At 45.1% G+C, this 18,331-nt stretch overlaps 1 protein-coding gene across 1 annotated transcript; it reads left to right on the plus strand.

Moving 5' to 3' along the window:
* The first annotated feature begins 4,779 nt into the window (after window positions 1–4,779).
* Window positions 4,780–14,489, plus strand: CRNKL1 (crooked neck pre-mRNA splicing factor 1). Its single transcript, XM_081998170.1, has 11 exons — window positions 4,780–4,880; window positions 5,227–5,393; window positions 5,886–6,070; window positions 6,702–6,872; window positions 7,549–7,740; window positions 8,503–8,562; window positions 9,700–9,780; window positions 12,186–12,425; window positions 12,840–12,941; window positions 13,522–13,770; window positions 14,313–14,489. The coding sequence occupies exons 1-11, from the start codon at window positions 4,795–4,797 to the stop codon at window positions 14,478–14,480; spliced, it is 1,701 nt and encodes a 566-aa protein (XP_081854296.1). The 5' UTR covers window positions 4,780–4,794; the 3' UTR covers window positions 14,481–14,489.
* The last annotated feature ends 3,842 nt before the right edge of the window (window positions 14,490–18,331 follow it).

Genomic DNA, 18,331 nt, shown 5'->3' on the forward strand with positions numbered 1-18,331 from the left:
CACATTAAACAACATACCATTTTCACAACAAAACGCGCTGTTCCTACAGCAACTCCTATATTTCTACTATGAGACCAGCATACTACAAATGAGAGACTTGGCAAAACAAGCAGATAAAAGAAACAATCCTCTGCCGAACTAGCGCTTAGAGTAATTTCTTCTCTGACTCCTTAAAGAAACGCTTTCTTTTTAAGCACAAGTGAGATTTCCGTGTGGTACTTTTTTCTATTTATGACTGAAAACACAGCAAAACATGCACGTACCATAGGCGTCCATCTCAGCAGACTGCTGCGGGAGACCCGACTGCTCGGGGAGCTGGCCGGCGGCACCAGCGCACCCCGTGCCCAACCAGGCCGAGAATTAACGGCTCACCTCAGCGGCCAGCATGGAGCGCATCGACCATTCCCACCCCCGAAAGGCGCAGGGGAAGGAGGCCAGACCCAAGTTTTAAAGCTTGGGCGGCCCGAAGGAAGGTTACTGGGTCTAAGGAGCGGGCGGAGCCTCGCCTGACTAGGACCGAAAGCGGCACAAGGCAGTTAGGGCGGGAAAGCAGCTTAGCGCCCACGCTGTTAACACCTCTGGGGCCACGCGTGGGCAGCCCAGCCCCTGCTACACCGTAACAGACACTCTAACAGCTCGTACGGCCTCGCTCCCCGCGACCTGGGCGCCCGGCGTCGGCGCTCGCTTGCCGGTCCGCAGCCCCCACAGACAGGCGAAGCCTGCCCCGCCGGGGGTCCTGTCCGCCGAGCCGCCAGGGGGCGCCGTCCGCGGGCACGGGGAACCGTTCGGGTTGCAGGCTCTCCGGCTGGGCTGGGCACTCACCTTCCTCCCGCCGCGGCGGGAGCCCCTTTCCTCGGCGCTGCCGGCGCAGCCAGAGACCGACGGACCAACCGCCGAAGGCAGCCAGACCGCGCTCCGCTCCCCGCCTGGCTGCCGGCGTTGGGACGCGCCGCCGTTACTTCGGCAACGACGCACGCCGGCGCTGCGCGCGAGGTCAGAGGCGACGGGGCGGGGCCGGCGTGGAGAGGCGGCAAGATGGCGTCTACGGCGGCCGGGAAGCAGCGGATCCCCAAAGTGGCCAAGGTGCTCGGGAGGCGGCGGTGGCCCCGCGGCCAGGGAGGGTGCTCGGGGCGGAGGGCGCCCGCCCTCACGGGAGCCCGGTCCCCGGAGCAGCGCCGGGCGCCCTGGCCCCACAGCTCCCCGCCGGGACAGGGTCGCGGCCCTCCCCGCGGCCTTCGGGAAGCGGGGCAAGCGCCCGGTAATCTTTACGGTAGCGCAAAGATGCTGAAACGCGAGCTGCTGCCGGGGCCCGCTCCGGCCCCCGGCTCCTCCGCTTGTGCGGCCGCCGCTCCCCGCGGTTTCCGGAGGTATTGCCGCTCCGCATGGCCTGGGCTAGTGCTCACCCTAAGGTCCCTGTCGGTCTCGGGGCGGCTCCTCCTATAAATACTGAACACAGTAAGCCACCGGCGTGAGTTGGTCCTGGGGGGATTTTTTCAGTTTTGCATTAGAAGGAGACAATGTGAATCAAGCCCCCTTACTCTACAGGTGAAAAATAAAGCACCTGCAGAAGTTCAGATCACAGCAGAACAGCTGTTAAGAGAAGCAAAAGAGAGAGAACTTGAACTTCTTCCACCACCTCCACAACAGAAGATCACAGATGTTGAAGAGCTAAATGACTATAAACTCCGAAAAAGAAAGGTAAAGGAAAAAAAAATCCTAATCTTCATGCTCATGGAAAGCACTATCATTTTACTATGTTTTAACTTAAGGCGTTAAATGTTAAATGTGGGCTTTCCAGATGAATAGCAATTCTTAAAAACACGTAACATTTTCATAGCAAATGTTACTTTTATGCAAAAAAAAAAAAGTAAAGCATGTTTAACATAAAATTTGGTAGTATACAATATCTCACGTGTACATATTCAGTATGTTCATTGCAAGGGTAATTACATACATGGTTTATATGCAGTTTCTTCATTACCAGTCAGCATGAAAGAACATTAGCAAACTTTACAGTAATGTTGCTGGGTTTTTTTCCACCTCAACTGTTTAAAAAACACAGCATGTTTGCAAGTGATATTTCTGCTCTGTATAATTATGGTATTACTTATGTAGTGGGTTGACCCTGACTGGAGCCAGGTGCCCACCAAAGCTGCTTTATCCCTCCCCTCCTCAGCTGGGCAGGGGAGAGAAAATGTAACAAAAGGCTCCTGGGTCAAGATAAGGACAGGGAGAGATCAGTCGCCAATTACCATCATGGGCAAACCAACTCAACTTGGGGAAATTAGTTTAATTTATTAGCAATCAAATCAGAGTAGGGTAATGAGAACTAAAACCAAATCTTCAAACACCTTCCCCCCACCCTTCCCTTCTCAGGCTCAACTTCACTCCCCATTTTCTCCACCTCCACCCTTGCCAAGCAGTGCTGGGGAATGGGGGTTGTGGTCAGTCCATCACACCTTGTCTCTGCTGCTCCTTCCTCCTCACACTCCTCCCCTCCTCCAGCCTGGGGTCCCTCCCACAGGAGACAGTTCTCTATGGACTTCTCCAACATGAGTCCTTCCCACAGGCTCTTCACGAGCTGCTCCAGCCTGGGTCCCCTCACGGGTGCCATCCTTCAGGAACAGGCTGCTCCAGTCCAGGTCCCCCCATGGGTGCTGTCCTTCAGGAACAGGCTGCTCCAGCCTGGGTCCCCCCATGGGTGCCATCCTTCAGGAACAGGCTGCTCCAGCCCAGGTCCCCCATGGGTGCTGTCCTTCAGGAACAGCCTGCTCCAGCCTGGGCCCCCGGGGGGTCACAAGTCCTGCCAGCAAACCTGCTCCAGCTGGGGCTCCTCTCTCTCCCCATGGAGCCATGGGCCCTGCCAGGAGCCAGCTCCAGCATGGGCTGCCCGCGGGGTCACGGCCTCCTTCGGGCATCCCCTTGCTCCGGTATGGGGCCTTCCCTGGGTGCGGGTAGAGATTCGCTCCCCCATGGAGCTCCATGGCCGCAGGGACACAGCCAGCCTCCCCGTGGGCTTCCCCAGGGGCTACCAGGGAACCTCTGCTCCAGCACCTGGAGCCCGTCCTGCCCCTCCTGCTCTGAGCTGGGGTCTGCAAGGCTGTTCCTCTCACATTCTCACTCCTCTCTCTGGCTGCAGTTGCCATTGTACAGGTTTTTTCCCCTCCTTAACTCTGTTATCCCAGAGGTGCTACCACCATTGCTGATGGACTCGGCCTTGGTCAGCGGTGGGTCCGTCTGGGAGCCGGCTGGCACTGGCTCTGTCGGACGTGGAGGAAGCTTCTAGCAGCTTTCCACAGAAGCCACCCCTGCAGCCCCTCGCTACCAAAACCTTGTCACACAAACCTAATACAACTTAGCACTCTTTGGAACACAACTTTCTGCACTAATTATGGTTATGTTTGGTGATTGTCCCGCAACTTGACCATTTTGCATGTGAGATTTCAGGTATAATTTTTCCTTCTGTATTTAAAAGAACTGCTTTGCTTGTGCAAACTTATCTATGGTTTTGTTCTGCTTTTTCCTTTGACAATTGCTGTTCTGGATCAAAGCAGAGCAAGCATATCCCTAACAGGGAACTTTACATGTTTTCAGCACTCAGCAATGTTTTTAGATACAGACAGCATAAGCTAGATAGCTAAACTATCATTCCCTGAAGCATAGATGCGTATGTTCAGAACTGGTGACTTAACTGGTGACTGTTATAGCACAGCATCCCTGAGTGTTCATTTCCCTCCTTACCATAGTAGCTAGGACTCCTCGTGAAGACTACAGGCCTTACTGTTCTGGATGCTGGTGTACCTCGCTCGGGCGCATACAGAGCAACTGGAGTCAGATGATCAACACCAGAGCACTGCAAAACCAATGTTTGATGTTGCCTTTTTTTCATCTCATAAATGGCAGTAATGAGCTACCACGTTAACTGTGTTAAACCACGTTTAGCCACATGTTAAATACTGATAGCATTGATCCTGACAATAGCCAAAGACAAGACTAAAGATGCCCTCACCATTGCACTGAGCAGTGAAATTTGTCTAGCACATTTGATGCGAGCATATTAAATGCAGGGAATAAGAATAAGGCGTCTTGCTTTAAAGAAAAATTTAGATCAATGACACATACAGGTCAAAGTGAATAAATTTGTGCTGGTGCATCCAAGTATATTCAGCGTTGTCTGCAGTCAGTGGATTCTGTCTGTCCAGGTAATGCTGCTATTGAAACATTAAGCAGGAGATTAAAAAAAGATAAAGATTTTAATGCTGTCAGTTATTATTCCATCAGTATTTCAGGTGTCAGGTTGCAGGAACTTGAAGTTAGTCCCATTCTATACGATGAGCTACGCTTCTAGCTTCTCTGTTATGCAATTTTTATAAAGTGTTGTACTGAGTGTGATTTGTTACTACATCTGCACAGGTGTAAGACATCTGGAATTCATAATGATAATAATCCATAAGCCATTTAAAACAAGATTGGTCTGCACAGAGGTATTTCTTATTTACAGAAATAATTTTCTCCTCAGACTTTTGAAGATAACATAAGAAAAAACAGGACTGTTATCAGTAACTGGATAAAGTACGCACAATGGGAGGAAAGTCTAAAAGAAATACAGAGGTAATTATGCAGCTGCAGACATATCTTATAAACCTTTTAAGAAACATTTTGGCAAACACCATCAATATCTTGGAGGCACATTATATATGCAACTTCTCTTTGCTTTCCAGAGCCCGTTCCATTTACGAGCGAGCTTTAGACGTCGACTACAGAAATGTCACACTCTGGCTGAAATATGCAGAAATGGAAATGAAGAACCGCCAGGTTAATCATGCCCGAAACATTTGGGATCGAGCCATTACCACTCTCCCCAGGGTGAACCAGTTCTGGTACGTTTGCAGGGACTGGAGCATTGCTTCTACCCCCAAAGACTACAGATCATTTTTCTATTTTGGTATCATGGAAACCTGCATTGTTTTCTGTTTATCCAAGTCTGAAAAAAAGGCGGCTGCTTAAGTTTTGGAAAGTTTTGTACTTTTCAAGTGGTAAGAGCATTGGGAGAGAAGGATGTGTGCCTGCATGCTGCCAATCACAACAGTATCTCTAGGCATTTCTGGGGTGCAGGTGGGGAATAGGTGAAGAAATGTTAGTAATGTTCTTATTAAGCACTCCAAAAATCCTTGCAATTTATGTGTTTACTATGTGATTGTAAAAACTTGCATCTTGTTTTCTAAGGTATAAGTATACTTATATGGAAGAGATGTTGGGGAATGTTGCTGGATCACGCCAGGTGTTTGAACGTTGGATGGAGTGGCAACCAGAGGAGCAAGCTTGGCATTCCTACATTAACTTCGAGCTGAGATACAAGGAGGTGGACAGGGCGCGTACCATTTATGAGAGATATATCCTTTTTACTGCATTGTGACAAGTTTAGGCCTGCATTCTTCATTTCTTAATTATCTACTCTAGCTCCTGCTATGTCCCTGTGCTCCTTGTCACTGTGGTGTGTTGGGAGTAAGCCACCATGCTGAGAGCCAGCAGTAGGTATTAAAAGCATGTTTCGTATACGCCTCCAAATTCAGCTAAGAGAATGTACATCCTGCCACAACAGCATATATGCAAAATATGTACTCATGCTTCCAGCTTTTTTGCAGTCATCATTTCAGATTCCTCCTCCGTAAACTTCTCCCTGACCTTTGCCTTAATTTTATCCCTTTTAAAATTTTCTCTGTAAGGCACAAAGCCTTTGCATGCTTAGAGCTGTCTTAGGTCTTCTTCCCAGTTGCATTTTTTGCATATGATATCCTTGGGAGTTGTTTCATACAGTCCATGTCCCTATAGTCACTGGGAAGAATGCAATTTGAAATTCAACCACCACTGTTTCTTTAACATAGCTCTACTTGTTATTGTTCATCCTGACGTTAAGAACTGGATCAAGTATGCTCGCTTTGAAGAGAAGCACAGTTATTTTGCGCACGCAAGGAAAGTATACGAGAGGGCAGTAGAGTTCTTTGGAGAAGAGCATATGGATGAGCACTTGTATGTGGCTTTCGCAAAATTTGAGGAGAACCAGAAAGAAGTAAGACCACTTTGATAACACATCAGACTTATACTAACCACCCCCACAAGATTTCTTCCTTAGTATCAAACTCAAGGGCACTTAACACTCACTGCAATACTTGTGTTTTTCAGCACCATAGGAGAGATTGTTATTGTAGTCAGTTAAGGAGACGGTTTTTTGCTTAGCTTCTATTTGCCTTTTGGTGACATCAAGGAAATATGTTCTAAGAAAGGTGGGCACCAAATCTGCCAAGCCTGAGAATAGTGTCATCGGATCAAATACGTATCCTCAGATATGTAAGTTTGAGAGGTTGTAGGCCTGCATGATAAAAAAACCAACCTGAATTAGCCATGTTTTTCTCAGATGGTCTCTTTAAAGTGTCCAGGCCATTAAGGGATTGAAAACATTCTGTGAACCCAAACCCACAACCTCTTAAAAGTATTTTAAATATTCCAAACCAGTAAATGAATAAGAGATGGTCGGTTTTCATATTTACAGATTTCCCCCCCACCCCAAGTTTCCTCTTCAGGGAGATCTGTGTTAGTCCTGTCCTAAATCAATCACTTACATTGAGGTATTTTATGATTCTGTTTTCTATTAAATATTGTCAGAAGCCTCTTTGTAAATATTATACAAATAATATTTTCAGTTTGAAAGGGTAAGGGTGATCTACAAGTACGCCTTGGATAGAATTCCAAAACAGGAGGCCCAAAATCTCTTCAAGAATTACACCATCTTTGAGAAGAAGTTTGGAGACAGAAGGGGAATTGAAGACATCATCGTCAGCAAGAGGAGATTCCAGTATGAAGAGGAAGTGAAGGTGTGTATTACAAATACCCTCTGGGCTCATCGTACATCCAGCTGCTGCTTAAGGTACACGAGTGTCTCATGATATGGAGACTGATGAGTTTCACATTACCCTTGGTACTCGGTGCAAGAAAGTACCAAGAGAACGCTTTCTTTCTGGAGGCACAATTCTATCTATGGAGGAGGGAATGATGCTTACATTCACTGCTTTTTTGTTTCTGCATTCTATTGTAGATTGTGGAGCCAGACTTTTGGATTGTGTTCAGAGCTTGGTCCCCTGCAGTGTCATCTCAAGGGATAATGCAGTTTAGCTTGTAACTTATTCACTTCTGTTATGCAGTAACTGTTACAGGACAGCTCACCTCTGTGTAAATACCTTTTTGTAAAAAAACCAGGAGTGCCACACCTATCTGCTATTCACTGAATACTTCATATTTCATCATTTCCTCCTCCCTTCTCTCAGTTCAGTTTGACTTAAAGAATGCTTGTAGAGAAAATAAAAATAAATAAATGCACTTTAACCCAAAAGCTCTATCTTAAGCATACCTGAGACTGACAGTGTTAATTAATACTCCAATGATCTATTTTAAAGGATAAATTCTGAATAAAAACTAAGTAATGGAACAGGATCTGTTATTTGTAGTTACTGAAGTTTCTTTCCCATTTCCCTGCTCCCATCTTTCTGGAAGGCAAATCCACATAATTATGATGCATGGTTTGACTACCTGAGGTTAGTTGAAAGCGATGCAGATGCCGAGACTGTCCGAGAAGTGTATGAAAGAGCCATTGCCAACATTCCCCCAATCCAGGAGAAAAGACACTGGAAAAGATACATCTATCTGTGGATTAACTATGCATTATATGAAGAGCTGGAGGCAAAGGCAAGTAGCAAGAACTCAGGTTTGTTTTTCCTTTCCTTCCCAAGTACTTTCCTTATATGAAACAGCTATAGGTATTTTAATAAGAAAACTGAGAACTAAAAATACTATGTTTTACTTGTTTTGTGTAACTAGCTACAGGATTTGCTATTTAAGCATGTTTTTTTCCCCTTCCATGCACAGGGTAAAAAAAAATTTCAGTTTTAGCCCAATTCATCCAGAAGCACACTGATAATGAAAGCAGAAGTAGGTCTTTCTAGCCCCATCTGAATTGCCTGTTCCAGGTTGTTACTTGAACTTGTGAAATAGTTTTATATTTAACAAAACTTTTTGTGAAGTTGGTTCTGTGAAGCAGCTGTATTCTTGCTATAGTGGCCTTTTTGAGGTTGTTAAGTATTTCTTCTGTTATCAGTCATATAACATTACAGCTGCTCTTTATTTCATAAAATTGTAGTGCAGTATACCTATTCAGTGTCTGTTAAAGGAAACAAAGACTCTTCCCCAAAACAGAGACAGCCCTGGTTTTATTGTCTAATTCTCAGTGTTGAATCTTGTTCTGAAAAGATGACTCCTACTGACTCTCAGAAGTTACCATCTTTGAATTGTGCGTGCTAGGTAGATAAGTACATTCATATGTCTTAAGTATACAGACTTCTAAATAACTTTACTTAAAAAGACTGTTCTTCCGGTTTGCAGTCATTGCACAATTGAAAATAGTGTAATCTTAGCAGTGAACAAAGTATTTAATTGTGCCCATTCTTACAGGATGCAGAGCGAACCAGACAAGTGTATCAGGCATGTATCGAGCTCATTCCCCACAAGAAGGTATGGCTCTTCCAGCAGTTTGTATTGAGTCTTGGCTTAAAATTGCCAAGATAAGGTCCTTTAGTGTGTTTTCCTTGCAGTGTTGAGGTGTGTAAGCAGCTCCAGATGGCTATTAGCACATTTGTGAAGACTCTTCTCAGGACTTTAAATATCCCTTCTGGTTTCTCATAATATCCATCTTCCAAAATTGACATTTTTTCAAGCTAGGGTGTTAGATAGCTGCGCTGTAGCTTGCATCATCCATGGGAAATAGCAGCCCGCACACTGATGTCAGATTTCCTCATACAGGTGTGATACAAGGGTTTCTTCAGATTACTAAGTATGCTTTAAGCAGCTGAAATAACACATAGTCAGGTGATATTCTAGTACTATTAAGCAGCAGGGAAGAACTCTTCTCCATTTACTTACTTGTTTTACTTCCTTCAGCTGGTCCTGTTAGAACTGCTCTCAGCCTAGTTGCTTGTAGTCCCTGCAGAATACTTATTGCTCTATTTTTTGTGGGGTTACTGCCTTTTATAGCAACTGTATGTAATTGTCTGCATGGTCCCAGCTGAGGGAGGTGCATTTGATAAACCAACTTTCATGTGTATTCCCCATTACAGTCACTCTTCAAGACTAATTTTTTGGTTTTGTGGGTTTTTTTGCTGGTGATCTTTAACTAAATTATCCACATGGCCAAACCCTTAAAACAATTAATCAGCGTTGCCTTGGAATGTCAAGAAATCTTAGTTCATGTCCTTCCTTTTCTAGTTTGTAATTAATCATGTCCTCTGAGTATTGATTAGGATTAATCTGTAATTATGAAGAGTTGATTAGCTGTTAATTGACTCGGTGATAGCTGGTATTTTACCGATCAATTGACTGGTTAAGGAACCATTTTCTTTGTTTGAGAAGACTTTTATCCTGGCTATTTTTGCTTTCCTCCATGGGGGAGTGTATTTTCCTGCCGTAGAAAGATTGTTTTGGGTTATGAACCTTCAACTTTTCAGCAGGAAAACATGGAGGTCAAATGCAACTAATTGTAGTAACAGTCACATCTTGTATAGACAGAGTGATTTTTCTATTTTGAAAGAGTATGTGCAGTATTATTTACTAAGCTTCTAGCCTAAGCATCACATTGGTTTTTTTTTCTTTCAGTTTACATTTGCCAAAATTTGGCTGTTGTATGCACAATTTGAAATACGCCAGAAAAATCTTCCACTTGCAAGAAGAGCTTTGGTAAGCTTTTGTTAATTCCATAATTGACTTTGCTAACTAATAGTAACAAGGGAATGGCATTAAAAGATCTGAAATTGTCCCTTATAAATTGCTGGTTTAATCCACTTAAATAAAACATCTGAGAAGTCTGCGGGGACCGCTATTTACTGTCATGTGTGATTTAAAAAGAAGTGTAGCTTGATACGATGAATTAGCCACGGGCAGAAATGAATGCAGCTTTCTCATTTCAGCTGACAAATCACACGTCTGAATGCAAGAGTACCCAAATCAGCTTAGTGCACTTGGAAATTTTTAAACTGCTGCTGATTTGTTTAAATAATGCTTGTACTAACAATAGCGTTTTAAGAAGCATTTTACATAAATAGGAGTTTTTGACTCTCAGAAATGAAGACCTGCTGAATAGAGTGTTTGAGTTCCAGCTACCAGGTTGATAATAGAAGCAATCATGGGGACTTTGGGCAGGCTCAAGAGCTCCTATGCGAATTCACTATGTGAATGTCAGCACGTCAGGGAGCAATGGAGTACGTTTTGGCAGCAAAACCTTTTGAAATGAAAATCTTTCTTTCCCTTTAGTTCAGATATTCTAAATAAGATCAGTGTTAGCGTTAGGAATTTTGAGAGAAAGTTGATGTTGGTAACAGTGGAGGTGGTTTGACTGTAAGGAGGAAACTGATGGGAGTTTCCGCCAAACCCATGGCACAGCAGCGATAACAGCATAAATCGTGAATGGCCATCGGTAGCTGACACCAAACCAAGTCTGCCCCCAGTGTGTAAGTAAAGCTTTGTCACTTGAGCTGGACTCCTGCCCATGACCAGGAAAAAAAATGAGGTGGAGGGGTTAAGTCCTCTGTGAGACTGTTATTGTCTCCCTGCAGGAGAAGACAACCATCTGTCCTGAAGCATGCTGCTGTTCTGGCTTGGCTTAAGATACCATCACTCAACATTACTGTAGTCGCCAGTCAGCATCCTGCTTCTGGCTGCCTTTTTCTTAGGGGTAGATGTTACGGTAGCTTCTGGAAAGGGCGCTTTGGCCCATCTAGAAGTATAAATTTTCCTCGGTTTCTTTTAGGCTTCTCTTTTTCCCTGTTGTTTGATTTCTCTGACAGACTGTTTTTAGTAGGTCACCTTTTTCTTATTTTGGAAAGCAGATTTTGCTGCTGCAGCCGTAATGCTTTTCTGGAATGGACCCAGATTTGGCAAGCAGTTTCTTTCTTTCTTTTGCAATGAATTGAATTTGAACCACCTCTTTGGCAAGAAGCCTTGCTCCTATCCTGAGGTGAGGGTCCTGCACTGTCACCATGCATAAGAGAAGGTCCAGCTCCGGACGCTGAAGCTGTCATCAGCATGCAGACAGCACCTTGCTCTGCCTTATTTTCACTGGCTGCAGCTGGTGTGTGGATTCTTTGTTTTCCCAGGGGCTGAGAGATCCTGGGACCTGGAGACAGGAGATCAGCTGGAGCCTATGCTGCTTAACAAAATAGTAATGGGGGATGCGTGGGGAAGAACTGAACATATTTTGAAATAGAAAAGGCATTTGTAGAGCTGGAGGGCCATAATGGTGACCAAATTGATATTCCCAAGTGGTGGTTTCCTCCATTTTTAATAAGTACCAAGATAATCAATGTGTAGGAAGGTTGTGCAGGAGAATTGTAATAAGGGGATTTTATCTCAAATTACTTAATTCACATTTGCTTGAGGGAACAGAGGCTGCAGTGCTTAATATATAATACTTGTCTACACAAGTGATTCAAAAGAATGATGCTGGCTACATACCTGTCTCAGATATGCCCATTCTTAACTCTTGTTTTAAAAGATTCTCAAATTAAGAATCAAAAACTGCTGGCACCATGACAGACCATTTTCTTCAGTTGCTGAAGCGTATCAAAAAGGAAGTATTTTTTTAAAACTTTATTCTCCGTCTATCCGTTACCGTAAGTCAGCAGACAGGGAGCGTGGGCTATTCTCTATGGGATGATGAATAGATACAATTTGTTTTATAAGATACTTGGGAACTGCTTACCTGGAAGACTGGTACAGACTGGTCCTATGCTTTCTTCAGCTTTTGATGCAAGATGAAGTGCTCATTTGATGAGCCAGGGTGAGTTTCAACTAATACTTCATGGGGAATCCATGTTATGTAAAAGTAACAAGTTGGAAGGGTTTCTGCTTTCAGAGTTTTTGCCGACATTTATGGATGCGCGCTCATTTTGGAAACAATGGTTGGATTTCATACTGGCCCTGACCAGGGTCTTAAAAAACAAACTCTGCTCAAAAATGAATTTTAGTTCAAATACCGGAGACTAAACAGATGTTTAGAAAATAGAATTTTTTTTTTTTTTTCTTGCAAGATCTTTAAGTTGGTTTTGGGTTGGTTTGTCTTTTTTTTTTTTTTTTTTGCTCAACAGGGGACATCCATAGGTAAATGCCCAAAAAACAAACTGTTTAAAGGTTATATTGAACTGGAGTTACAATTGCGAGAATTTGATCGCTGCCGAAAGCTGTATGAAAAATTCCTGGAGTTTGCACCGGAAAACTGCACATCATGGATTAAATTTGCTGAACTAGAGACCATTCTTGGCGATATTGATAGAGCCCGTGCAATATATGAGTTGGCTATTGGCCAGCCCCGGCTAGACATGCCAGAGGTAAGGGGGCAGATGAACTTTACAGTTGGCCCAATTTTAAGGTATTTATTACACAGTGTGGCTAATTAAAATGTAAATTATCTACCAGCTTGAACAGAACCGCTTACCGTAGTGACTTAGGCTGTGTCTCATTAATTTAGCATCTGTTTCTTAGCAGGGTACACAGGGCTTTAAAACCCATGATAAGACATGAAGGGAGAAACATGCTTACAGGAGTAAGCTAAATGGGTTATGGGCACAAGATTTGATATTGCTCAGTCATAATCCTAGTTCGTACAGTCAATAAATACTCAGATCTCTGAAACTTTTTCCAGAGAAACTTCACATTTATCCATGCTCCACCTCTTTCCCCCCCCCACCATCCCCATTAATCTCAGCATGCTATGAACATAATGAGAGACTTCTCTTTTGCAGGTTCTTTGGAAATCCTACATTGACTTTGAAATTGAGCAAGATGAGTATGAGAAAACAAGAAATCTTTACCGCAGATTACTTCAGCGGACACAGCATGTTAAGGTATGTATGGGTGCCCGGAACACAGAATTGGTCTTGAATCTGGTCCATGATGGATGGAAACCCTTAACTGCTTTGATTGTGTGGCTTTTTCAAATCAAGAGTGAACCGAAGTTCAGTACCGTGTCTGTGCCATGAAAAGGAAAGAAATTTCTGAATTACATATAACAGGCATATCTTACATATGAAAGAAGGCTTTGCAGAAGGTTTCCAAGCAGCCCTCTTCCTGCTGAGTAGCTTTGGAATTTTAGTTGCAAAAACATTGCAAGGAAAAAATAGTTGTGATTTTTTTCCAATGTAGTTTGGTGCTGTCATTGGACTAAATTCAGACGGATTTATCATGACCCGAAACAGCCACCAGAAATCTGTCAATGTGGCTTACATGAATACTCTGTCTTGCCAAAATGAGGAAAATCTCACACATGAGACAAGCATGAATTTTCTAGGTATCTGCGTATGAAAAAGTACTTGAGACTTGCATTGACATTTGCTTTTTTGACCGCTTTGTTTTTTTAAACTATCATTTAGCTATTAGATGTCAGAATGGAGGTTTCAGCTTGGTTTTGATTTGCTTTCGCTACAGGTATGGATCAGCTTTGCACAGTTTGAGCTATCTGCAGGAAGGGAGGAGAGTTTGTCAAGATGCCGGCAGATTTATGAAGAGGCTAATAAGGCAATGCGAAACTGCGAGGAGAAAGAGGAGAGAGTCATGCTCCTGGAATCCTGGAGAAACTTTGAAGAGGAGTTTGGAACAGATACCACTAAAGAGAGGATAGATAAACTTATGCCTGAAAAAATAAAGAAGAGGAGAAAACTGCAGGCTGAAGATGGGGTAAGAGGAAAAATTATGCAAGTAATTGAATTGAATCCTTGGTGGCTTTATGCTGGGGTCTGGTACACAGGACGAAGTCGGCTGCGATGGATGCTATAACTGCATACCAATTTTACTGCAGGAATTGAAAAAAAGCATTGGCCTGAAACATGTGCTGCTGAGCTCCTTGCTCTTCAGCAGGCTAGGTGGGCAACTGATTCAGAGTGAAATACTCATACCAAATGCTCAAGCTGCCTTTTACTTGAAATTCCTACCGGGGACAAATCAACACAGCCTTGGGTCATACTTGTGCAGATAGTGTTTGTTTCTTAACTTTGGGAAACTATAGCCAGGTGATTCACCCCATCTGCCTGCTTATTATGCACAAGCAGAATACTGTCTTGCAGCCATTCAGCTCCTTGGTTCCAGCTGCTATGGATGGCCCAACAATCATTGATTTTTATTTTATCTCACTGTTATGCTTATTAGAAGCACCTCCTAATAGCTAACATTAACATGCAAATTAAACTTGCTTTGCGGTATGTGGTTTTTTTTCCCCCTAGTCTGACGCTGGCTGGGAGGAATACTATGATTATATTTTCCCAGAAGATACTGCCAATCAGCCTAATCTCAAACTACTTGCTATGGCTAAACTCTGGAAGAAACAGCAACAGGAGAGCGAAGCTGCAGAAGTGGATCCAGACAAAGATGTTGATGAAAGCCAGTCTTAACACATTCCTTTTCCCCGCTCCTTTTCTTGGGTATTGTACAGTATTTTCGTTGGTGACAAATAAATGTTATTTGAAGAGTTTTACTATTATTGACTTGAGACATGTTTTGTTTGAATAAAAAGTACCAGATTGGAGTCGATTCCCTTTTATAGTCTGATTTGCAGCGATTAAAAGGAAAGTTCACAGGGCAAGTGGGGGAGTCTGCAGCTATTACCTGTGGTCTGAGAACTGGAAGAACTGGACAGCAGCTTTGTTTTTAGACCAAAACCCACTCTTCTAAGGCTCCTACAAACTATCACAGTGCTGCTTAAACATATTAACATGCCAAGACAGCAGATCTACTTTAATGAGAGAGATGTCTCTAACCATTCCTGATTAATTTTTCCAGTAATTCTGTAAAATGTGTTGATCATGAGGGTAGTTGAAAACAATAAATTCTCTTGACTGCAACCTGATCAACTTGCCATCCAAGTAAGCTTTTATCCCAGAAAACGGTTTAGGAGGGACAATAATAGAAGTTAGGGAAGTGATTGTGCCCCTGTACTCGGCACTGGCGAGGTTGCACCTCGAATCCTGCGTTCAGTGTGGGGCCCCTCACTACAAGAAGGACGTTGAGGTGTGAGTCCAGAGAAGAGCAACAAAGCTGGAGAAGAGGAGGCTGAGGGGAGACCTCATAGCTCTCTACAGCTGCCTGAAAGGGGGTTGTGGTGAGGTGGGTGTTGGTCTCTTCTCCCAACTAATTAGTGATAGGACAAGAGGAAGTGGCCTCAAGTTATGCCAGGGGAGGTTTAAACTGGATATTAGGAACAATTTCTTTACTGAGAGAGTGGCCAAGCATTGGAACAGGCTGTTCAGAGAGGTGGTGGAGTCACCATCACTGGAAGTGTTCAAAAAACAGGTAGATGTGGCACTTCAGGACATGGTTTAGGGGGTATGGTGGTGTTGGCTTGATGGTTGGACTTGATGATCTTAAAAGTCTTTTCCAACCTTGATGATTCTGTGAAATATACCAAAACTAGCCCCTAGAAGACAAATCTGTAGAAAATAGTACCGCACAGTCTGTGTTTCAATATACCTTTGCAGCATATTTTGTAGTAAATAATCTATTGGGAAGTAAAGTAGAAGCAGTAAGCAGGCTTCTCAAATGGTTTTTGTCTTTCATGGGGGGGAAAAACATTGAGCCTAAGTTTCTCATCTGTCAGTTCTTGGGAGGAAGGAGCCTTTCTGTCTGCCTGCCTGGGCTGGTTCCCCGGTCCGGGGGAAGTGGGGCAGCCTGCCCTTGCAGTGGGGAGGGCAGGGATCGCGGCCCCGGGGCTCGGTCCTGTGGCTAGGGACCTCGCCTGCCAAGAAGAATGATGACTTTAAAATAAAAAAAAAGGGAAAGTGTGCCACAATAACCACCAGAGCTATGAGTCAGGCCTTAAACAAAGCTGCTGTTGACTAAAGACTGGGCAGTTACCACCGCTCTGGCCACATCTGGCCTGTCCAGCTGTGGTCAGAGCAGCTGGTCAGCCCTGGGGCTGTCCCTTGCTCTGGCCAGATCTGCCTGCAGCTGGAAACGCTTCCTCTGTGCACCCTGTGGTCAGAAACCAGATCCTCAGCCCTTCACCCTCTCCCATCGCCGTTGTCATCCTCCCCGGGCTGACGCTTTCGAGCTTCTCCCTTCTGCCTTGGGTGGGGAAGGGCGGCTGTGCAGCGGATGCACCACAGCCCTGCCAGGGGAGACCCGGAAAGGTCAAGTGGGACTATTGTGGCCCTGAGGGGAGGTCAAGGGCATGGGGCCCAGGTGGTTTTCCCCTTGATCCTGCCAGTGAGGGAAAGGGCTTGAGAAGGAGTGGAGGGGACCACAGGTCGGAGCCTGCTCGCCCAGCTGGTGTCAATGAGGGCGACGGGGATCTTACACCAGAGCCCTCTTGGGCAGGAGAGATGGGATCCACCTGGCCAAGGAGAGCACCGGGGAGCCGGCCAAGGGACCGGCCAGTCTGGCCAGAAGGTTTAAATTGGGAAGGAGAGGGCAGCTGAAGGAGGGAGCTGTGGGCTGGGGTGGCAGGATGGGCTGTTATGTGCTGTGGAGAGGGGACCGCAATGCCAGGGTGGGAGGGTGCCTATGCCGAGGGTGCGCCTGTGGGCAGGGGAGTTATGAGGATGCTCTCACTCTTTTCTCGCGAAATCTGCTGGAGTGGGTGCCTGTCTGGAGTGCCCGTGAACAACTCCTGTGTGTGCAGCACTCTGCTTGAGCTGGTGAGTCCTTCCTGCCCTCTTTTGTCCCCTGCTCATCTGTCTTGTTAACTTGGCTGGCTGAGGGGCAAGAAAAAATTACTTTACTGGTGGGGACTGCCCTTGATCACTTGCTAACCATTGCTCTTCTGAGTTAGAAAACCAGCTGTTTGGGGTTTCAAGCCAGCTATGTAAGTTTAGACCTTCTATTTTAAAGCTTGATTGTTGTGTGGCGTTTTTTTCATAGCAGCCATGCAGCTGGTGGCCGTGATACAGCTGTATGCTTGCACCAATTACTCTTTCTCCCTAAATTTTCCTAAAATCCTGCATGCCAAAGCAATGCTGTTTCACCATGACAGCTGAGAGGAGGTTATTGACATGATAAAAATCTACCTTTTTTTAAGTTCGTAGTGGCTCTTATGCCTTATGGACTTTAATTTTGGCAGCATCTTTGTGGTTTGGGGAGGGGGTTTTGTGGTGCTTTTTTTGTGGGTGGTTTGTTTTGGTTTTCTTTTTTTTGTAATGGGAGGCCACAGTTGTGGTCCCGGCGTGTCCTACCGAGGGTGCGCTGAGCTCCTTCCCCACTGGGCGCCAGGCGATGGCAAAGTCGCTCCTGCCCGCGCCTCGGTCTTAGTCTGCCCAGGGGCTGGAGTAAATACGGGCATCTTGTGCGTCCCGGGGCTCCTGCACATCTTGGAGCATCCCACAAAGCGCATCTGCAGTCTAATGGGAACCGCAGTTTTTCCTTAAAATTGTGAATTGCTGTGTGCCAGCGGAAGAATGCAGGCGTGTATGCTAAAAGGGAGACCAGAGGAGACAGGGTCACCAGGGCGGCGGCAGACAAAAATTGAATTACGGCAGTGCTGTGGTGACAGCAGGTTTATCTTGAGCTGCCTTTGCTGAAAGTTGGGGTGACGTTTGCCTTGATCCTAAAGACAAAAGTAGAAGCTGAATGAAGAATGTCTGATTAAAAATAGGAGCGAGCTGATCCTCACACTAATGTAACAGATAAAGCATTGGGTATTTCTAATCCTTTGGACTTGTATGCAATTTCCCTTTGGTCCTCAATGTCTGAAAAAAATCCTGGAAGAAGGCTGGTAGGTTAAGTAGAAATTTCCTTCTGCTGGAGAAGGCATCAGGGAAAAGCAGCTGAGAAGAATGTTGGGGGTGGGGTGGGGGGTGTGAGTGTCACGGGACTGTTTTTTAGCGCGGGAATCTGAACTTGTCTTCCTGGGAATTCTTGTCTCTCCCTTGGATTTCCAAGGTTAAAGATGAGTTTCCATGAAGTACGGGACCAGGGTCCGCTGGTGCCCACTGCACAGCACGAGTCCCTAGTTACGGTCCTCGGCTCCATCTGCCTAGCGCTGATGTTGCCAAAACAGCGAGACTTGTCCGAGCCTGCTCCCTGCTACCCATCCCCGTGTCCCCCCTGGGACGGCAAACCCTTCAACATCTCAGTCTTCTCGCTCTGGGTTTTCCAGGACTATTCTACATTTAGCTGCTCCGAATTTGGATCTTTTAGATCTGGTTGTGTCTACTTAAGCCCTGAAACATCTGCAATGGGCAATCTGGACTGACACGCTGAACGCTACATCTCTAGTAGTAAAAGTGTCCCACCCTTCAGAGCACTAATG

This window comes from Phaethon aethereus (assembly GCF_964289735.1).
Source record: "Phaethon aethereus genome assembly, chromosome: 3".
Lineage (NCBI taxonomy): Eukaryota > Metazoa > Chordata > Aves > Phaethontiformes > Phaethontidae > Phaethon > Phaethon aethereus.